The following is an 8,685-nucleotide window of genomic DNA, read 5'->3' on the forward strand; positions in this document are numbered from 1 at the left end:
TATGTGTTACGGGGCTGACAAGACGTGAGACGTGCGGATCCATATGCAAGCTTTATTCAGCAGAGAGGTCAGAAACACAGGCAGGGTCGAACAAATGGCAAACAGGTATATGGCGGGCAAGACACAAGAATAATCCTAGGGCTAGCGAAGGTCAACGAACGGCGAACAGAATCAAAAGGGCGAGACTAAGGGGATAAATCCAGGAAACCAGGCAAGGATCAGAAACCGAGAAAACAGACAAGGCAAGACTAAGCTAAGGCAGGGTAAACTAACGAGGGCTCTGTAGTGTAGCTATCAACTGATAAGCGCTAAACAATACTCGGCAGAGGGAAGGGATAAGAGTGAGTGTTAAATAGGGAGTGAGTAATATGAAACAGCTGTGTGCAATCAGTGCTGTGTGCAATCAGTGCAATGAATGATGGGATATGTAGTCCGGGGTGATATGCAACAGTGTGTCGTGCGAGAGTCAATGAAAATGGAAAGGGTGACCTCTGATGGCTAGCAGACGGAAGTTCATGGACCGGATATGTAACAGATATAAAGGCCATGAAGTCAATATTGTTTCTTTCCTTAAGTTCTTATATTATTATTATTAGGAAGGAAGACCCCATTTTTTGTACCCCTTTTGGAAACATTTATAATGTTAAAGTAATACAATAATTCTAATTGTGAATTTCTTTGCCAATTCTATCCAAAAACAACTTCCACAACCTGAAGCTAACAGGCTTTTCTGTTTAAATTAACTGAACCTAATAGTCACAGTTAAGTGAAATAGTTTGTGTCTGTCCTAATATTGGCAATCACTTTGAATGTTCAAAAGAGAAAGCAGCTTCCCTAACACAGGATTTGTGCATGTGTTCAACCAAAAATTCATGCCCTCTTGTCTCTCTTCCTTAAAGTGGGATAAGAAGAAAGTGTTTTAACACACATGAATGAAATCTCAATGCAACATTTCATGTTCAGTTAGTGTGTCATTCATCATGATTGTATTGCATGAACATCCATGATTCACAAACACCCTGCTGCTCCATAAAAGCAAGTCTTCCACTATCATCAGCAGAGAAGGTTCCTCGGGGCAGGATCAGTGCTTCATCTCCATTTAAAACAGCCCGGTTTAGACAAGGCCAAACTCTCCAATATGGGAACTGCTGTCTCAAGAAGACAGTCTGACAGAGAATCTCATATTAGCACTGGCATCCCATGGTCTCGGTAGACAATAAAAGCCCTGAAGATAAATAGGTCTGTACATCCTTACTAAGGAGCGACTCCTTGCGACTATGTGGAAATAAAGAGGCAATGCATGCAGAGAATGACATAAGCACCATTATGGTCAGCAGACGTACGACATGGTCTTAAATATGACGAATGCTTTTTAATTAGACTCTCCACTGCAGTGTATTACATGTGTGTGGCCATCAGAGAGCCGCAGCCTGATTGCACACTTAAGGTGGTGTGAGCTGCGATGATGACACCCTCACTAAATAATGCAGGAGGGCAGTGGTTTTGTGCTGCGTTTGTACACGAGGGCTCAGGGTGTGTCCACAGCAGACTCAGCAGACGCTCTGAGTGGGCGGCACAGAATGAGATCAGGACAACCGGAAGATTTTGGCACCGGTTTTGTGCACTCTCAGCAAACAAACGGCCCCTTCAGAGTGTTAACGATGACTTTAAACTTATTAGCTGCCGACATAAGCTAAAAAAAGGCTTTATGGACTGTAGCATTTCCTAATCTCCTAACACCTTGTTTATGTGCTATATGTGTGGTTATGATACCTAAAATCATGCAGCTTGATATATTACTTTTCTAAGCTAATGGAATGTGATTTTCTAAGCGATTTTATCCTGATGAGTGACAAAAACAACAACAAAAATATTTGTTATATGATGGACTGCAGTTTGAATAATACAGTAATGTGAAATATTATTACAATTTAAAATATAATAATGTATAACTATATTTTACAATTATTTAAAGCAGCTATACAGTATGTAGTTTTGTGTTTTTGTGACTTTGGAGCCCCTACAGTTAAATGAGTGGAATTCACTGTCGTAAATATACTGCTGTCATAACTGTACACATGCATTTGTTGCTGCCATAAAACAATGCCCTATTTTCGTGGAATTTCGTACAAGTTTACCAAACTTACATGGACATACGTTTGCGGGAGAGCTTGTGAAAGAAACAGAAGCAATTCACCTTATTAGATGTCAGTGTGCCATCTGAAATTAAATAACCTGTTAAAAACAAAGCAAAATTAAGAGCAGAGTTCAAAACTGATTCATAGGTTTAAACTATGTATATGAATATTTATTGGCTGCTTTTTTTCCTTTTGCAGTTTAGTTTCAGTTACATAATTTATCTCAGCATTTTGAAAGGACATATACACATATTTATTTCCATTCAACATGTTCCTTTAAACCACATGTATTGCTCTGCATGATAATACCTCTATACTGCATGAGCTTCTCAGCACTAACACCCTATTATACAATCAAAGTGATATGGAAAAGATAAGCCAACAATCAAAGAAATATTGTTCCTGTAGTCTTTAGAAAAGCAGGTGATACTTGTTGGTTTCTTTGACCCAGGGATGCTTTGGTTGTAATGGCAATACATGTACATATCCATAGAAAGCAAGGCTAGAAAAATGGAGACAATTTGATCAACATTCTGATTGCCTAAAATGCAAACAAGGCTGTTCATAATGCAGCATGAACAAAGCATATACAGGAATACAAATAAATTCAAGGTGTATTAAAATACTGATCATGGCATTAACACAGCTCTACTAAATATATGCTGAAACAATTTACACCATCATTTGAGGCCTTCCTGCTCACAATATCTGAATGTGACACAGGAAGTGTAATAATGACTATACTGTACATAACACCATTACTCTCTGGGAAATACATTCTGATTCAAAATAGCCAATTTTCACATTTTTGTTTTCCCTGATTCTGTTCAGAATGATAAAGCAAGGTTTTAGAAACAATTTTCGCTTTGAGATGTTAGAAGCCCAATGAGTCGTGAGAGTGGGCAGACTTTAGTTTTAGCAAATAAAAAACAGATATCACCTTCCTTAACACAAGCTATATCAGCTAAATAAAAAGTCATAATCTGGATTGTTAACCTGCTTGTTGTGAAGAGGAGCAAATCTGGTATAGATGTACTGTAAATTGTAAAGTCTTAGTGTTCAAAAGCTACAGATGGGAAAAAAATCAAGGGATGTTTGCATAAACACTGAAACATATACAAGTAATGTATTAACAGCATCTAATATATAACTAACAACTTTGGAGATTCATGAAATTGTTAGGCTGATTGTACTGTATGTTATCTATTGATTTCTAAATCTGTGTATATGTTAGATACATTAGATGCCGTCAATGCATCCATATTGTATGTGTCATCATATATGCAAGTGTACAACAATGTATGTGTAATATTTGAGTAGTTATTGATTTATATGAAATAAGAAAATAAAAACAGGACCAAACTGAGCCACTGTACAAAGCTGTACCCACAGAATTTTACATTATGTATCACACAAAATAACCACAGTATTCCTAAATTTGACTGTTTAGCCAAGCTAGAAGCTTTGATTACGTATTTATATCGAAATCTGTGTCTGGGAAGTATAATTTGCTCAAAATCAATGAGGATGTGTAATTATTTGTTTCCATGGAGAAAAAAATATCAGCAAAAGTGAAAGCCTTAAAGATTTTTATGTACATTATGTATTTTAAATGTAGTGTATATTGCCCTTGTTCCTTACACGCACTCACAAAGTATCAAATGGTGAAATTATCTGTGTTAAATTCACTCGTTTGGGCTTGAAACTTAACCGCTGTAAAAACCTATTGCCAACACCCCAGGTATCATAAAACAGCTGAGTAATTTAGAGTAAACAATTTTCACACGATCTAAACCATAAGCTGACCAAGATAAGCATGTGGAGGCATGCACTAGCATGTGTCACTATATACAACACCTTGTTCGTGGCTCTGTGTAATCCTCTGTGTTAGTGTTCCAGTGAATAGTGCAACCAAAAACGAACATCTTGTCTTTATTTACTCACCATCGTGTTGTTCCAAACTCCTCAAAACTCTCCTTTCGTGTTTTCATGGAAAAATATCAACATATGGCCAGCAAATATATCAACATATAGAGTTTTAACTATTCATTTAGTTAATGAATAATAATCAAAATATTAATAAAAACTACAATGGTATCTAAATGATACTAAAATATGTGAGTAAATAAACAGAGAATACATATTTTTGGGTGAACTATTCCTTTAACTTCAGCAGAAATGACTCTGAAGTTGAAAAGATTGCAAAGACGGTACTTTGTTGTAATGTATCTGGTCCTTGGTGTGAATACAAATGCCTTGGAAACCAACTTGGCCTAATATGGAAATGGTTATGAAATAAAGCGATATTCCACGGATCTACGACAGCGTGTAAACAACACGGCCATCAGTGAAGAATCAGCTAAAGCCCACTAAATGTGACTCGATCCCTCTGGGATATAAGAATACTAAACCGAAAACGCGTGTTAAAATAATATTAGCAAACGCTCATTAGAAAAATCTTTTCTTCGTAAAGGGGTATTTGCTGTGAAACACTGAAACCTGGACCAATGATGGTGTTTCCTTTAATGGAAGTAGCATATGCCTGTCTGACACCGTCAACAGCTCTATGCGTTCCTTTCGAAATACTCCTGAGCGACTTCTGATTTGGGGATTATAAATGCCGGAAACCCCAAAGCTTGTGAATTTTTATAAGCATTATTACCCATCCTACAGTACCATGTTCTACATAATAATCACGAGAAGCACACACAGGATATTCACAGCAGTCTTTACAGGTTCATGTCACAATTACTCCCTCAATCTCACGTCTAGAACTGAAGTGTATTTACAGATTTGAATTGGCACTTGACAATTACATACGGACGTCCGCCGTTGGCTCTTTGCTTCAAAAATATCATTTAAACCGGCAGCTCTCTGCAGTGTTCCTGGAGGCTGTTCGTGTGTTCTTTCGCTTTTTAACATTTCCTTTCTTTGTATTTTTTTTTTCTCGTGTTATAGGAACAAGGTGCGCTCCTCCCCAGCGTAGGGGGATTGACGTTTCCTCGTTGCCTTTAGTCCAGAGAAAGCAGCGGCTGCATGTTTTCTTCTTCGCTTTTCACTTTCTCTGGTCGTTTCAGGACACCTGGTTCCACCACAGACTGGGACCTGCAGGTATAAATAAAATATGAATGAACCGCATTTCAAGATGTACAACTGAGAAATGAAAAATCCTGAGAGTGCATTGAAAAGCTAGGATACAAAATTTAATCCTAATTTAAACCTGAAAATGAACAAGAAAAGTTATGACATGACAGAGAAAGATAAAAAATTATTATTATTTATACAGTTATTATTATTATTATACAGTTTTTCTCGATTGCTAACACACTATAACTGATTCATTCGGCCCAATTTTCCAAACCATTCATACAGTTCTCGAAACAAAGACACATTTCTCAAAACTTTTAGCGCATTTCACCTGTTTGCACACATGTTCCAATTTGCTCAGTGTTTTCTGCAAAACTCTACACAAAAATGCCATCATTTTGCCCAGGTTTAACCATGTTCTCATTCAGAAAACACAAACACACAATATAATTAACTCAAGCATCAAAAAATGAACTCAAACAGCACATATTTATCCATGTGTGAACATTAAGTAGCAAAACTGATGACACCAGGTCAGAATCTCAGGATGATGTGAACAAGAGCACAGCTGATGTGTTTTGGAAAATGAATCCTGGTAGTGGGAGACAAAGAGGAATTGGAGAGGGAAATAAAAACGAAGGGGATGAGGTCAATTTTCATTTGTTCCTGATGAAATACAAAGCACTATAGTTGACCATGTTCTTCTGCATGGACTGACCATGAGGGAAGTTGGCCTACAGGCTCATCTAAAAGTTTTCAAAGTGGACATACCAAAGTATGATCATGTGATCTGACATGAAATATAAATAAATAAAAAATCCAAAATAGTGACATTTACTCTCAGATATTTGGACCCCAATGAAACATTTAGGTACATAAACAGAGCACTGCACACTGCACACTATACACACAAATTAATGATGCATTGTGCATGTCACAATCATTTAAAGTGAAGGATGTGTAACGGAACATGTTATCTTAGTGCACTGTGTTGGCCTACTTTTGATTTAGCCCTCTCGTAGAGGCATAAGAAGCTTTGAGGACAGTGTGCTGTCGTTCATCATGTGCAGATCTGGGGCACTTTCCTCTGACTGACGCATTTATGAACCATGATTGTAATCATGAAAATTCAACAAAAACGTCTCAGGTTACGTATGTAACCATGGTTCCCTGAGGGGAACGAGACACTGCGTCCTCTAGGGGTCGCTATGGGGAACGCCTCGGTTTCTTATCAGGCAGCTGCTAGATTTGACAAAAGAAATCCAGTTTACACTGCATTTAACTTCAGTAATGTGATGTATTTGATGTGCTGAATATTCAGAAGGAAATAATGTAGGACAAGGTGATTCCATCGGGATTTGAATGGATTGTGAAAAGTGGGCTATGATATGTGAGAGGTAATATACAGTCATCTAGTCATTACTGATCATATATATACAGTATATCCATTCCAATGCAAAAGCCTCTAAAAGCCATCTTGGTCAAAAATGAGATAATGATACTGAGTGAATGCTCTCCACACATAGTATATGTTCATCAAGTACTTTCACTTCAAATGCACTAAATCCCAGCCTCAACCCATTCAGAAGTACCAGTACTTACATAGAAACCTATATATAGTAGCCAGAAAGAAATGCTAATTTCAAAGAAAAACTTTTATCTCACTATTGTAAACCAAAGCCCCAATATATGACCTGTTTGTGAGTGTATCCATGAGACTGAATAGATGGAATTGAATATCAGTAAATATAGATCATCACCAGCAATCTATTGTCACATCTAAAACATGATGAATTATGTTAATAATACAACACTAGAGAATAATTCACCATACAGGGTGCAGGATTCCACCAAAGCTTATTTTTTTATGTACATAGATGTGTTATGTGCGGACTGGGAGGTTTAGTTTAATAGCCAAAGCTGTTTAAAGAACAGTACTTTGATCTTAGCAATAGAAGAACTTCTAAGACCTACTTTCTTCCAACTACTGCACTCCCCAGACACTTTGATAGAATCCAAACAGTTCCTTCAAATGTGAGGGAAAAATAAGCCACTGCAAACTAGGCTATATTTGGTAGCCAACGTCTCTGTACAAGTACAGCCCCAACTGCAGAAGGCAAGGGGAAAAAGATGTTTGCCACAGGAAAACCTCTGTAACGTCTTCTTTTACGCTCTATAGGTGTCCATTTATAGGCAGTGCATCATTTAAAGCAGCTCATGGCAATGGCTTCACTCCTTCATGCTGATTTCATGACCCAGTAAGTCGAGACACCTCACCATGTCTTGATTAGTGAAATGAGCTCAAGTCGCTCAGTCAAACACATACTGTAAGATCATCCCAAAATGCTTATTTTATTAAGAAGAGCTGCATTTTATCATAAAACTAGGGAGTCTGTTGCTAAGCACCGTAACCATGAAGAAACATACAGTGTGCAGCTCAAATGTGACTCCTTTAACAAACACTGTAGCTTCTTTATGCCTGTGGCAAAGCAGCTTATTTTTGTTATCCAGAGCGACTCTCTTGATAATTCTACTTGAATGAAGACTGTGAATAAGCAAATGCTGTTTCCATGGCAAGCCACCAAATTATGTCATTCAACAAGCACATTAGAAATAAATAACATATATTATATGGGCAGTTCGGTGACCTCACATGCTTGTTTCAATGAGCACCAATGTTATGGTTAACTGAAACTAAAATCAAAATGATTAAAAATTGTTTGGAGTAACTGAAATAAAGGTGAAAATAAAAGAAAATATATAATAAAAAGATATAATAAAAATATCAAATAAAATAATATTATATGACAAATTTTAACTCAAAAACTTTTAAAAAAAATAAAATTTTGCCTTGGCAACTGACCGAAATAAAGCTAAATAAGTTGAAAAATCATTTGAAACACTACATTTACTAAAACAAAAAAAGTAAGCTAATACAAATGACAAAAGCACAGAAAAAATACTAAAACTTAAACTAAAATTAAAATGAAAACTGAAAATAAAAAATTAAAGCTAATTTAAAATATTAATAAATGCTATAATAACATATATAAATAATACAAAGGTAACAAATAATACTAAAACATTCCACTATGCCTGCATAAAACTTAAATAAGGATGTCAACAGACAAAAATACATCAAACAACTGTACTGGAAAGCTAGATCATCAAGTAACAGACCTTTTCATAGTTTTGGGGGACAGATCTTTCTCCAGGTCTTTGACAGACAAGGTATAGGATTCAGGGCAGTAGTCCGTCTCTTCGTCATACGCGTGGTCCAGCAACGTTCTGGCCCAGGTGCCCATGTCGTAAGGAGGCAGCATGCCACCCAGCTCAGACGGCAGAATAGGCTACATTTATTTGATCAAAAATACAATTAAAAAAATGAAATTTATTCCTGTGATGGCAAATCAGAATTTTCAGCATCATTACTCCAGTCTTCAGTGTCACATTATCCTTC

The 8,685-nt window shown here is 36.8% G+C and overlaps 1 protein-coding gene across 1 annotated transcript in view; it reads right to left on the minus strand.

The window, feature by feature from the left end:
• Positions 1-5,149: 5,149 nt before the first annotated feature.
• LOC107717004 (clavesin-2-like) overlaps positions 5,150-8,685 on the minus strand; it is an 18,407-nt gene continuing 14,871 nt past the window's right edge. Inside the window, exons 3-4 of the mRNA XM_016523653.1 lie at positions 8,406-8,575; positions 5,150-5,243 (exon numbers count right to left, since the gene is read on the minus strand). Coding sequence (XP_016379139.1) covers positions 5,150-5,243; positions 8,406-8,575 — 264 coding nt within the window. The remainder of the gene's footprint in view (positions 5,244-8,405; positions 8,576-8,685) is intronic.

This window comes from Sinocyclocheilus rhinocerous, unplaced genomic scaffold, assembly GCF_001515625.1.
Source record: "Sinocyclocheilus rhinocerous isolate Xijiao unplaced genomic scaffold, SAMN03320098_v1.1 scaffold1874, whole genome shotgun sequence".
NCBI lineage: Eukaryota > Metazoa > Chordata > Actinopteri > Cypriniformes > Cyprinidae > Sinocyclocheilus > Sinocyclocheilus rhinocerous.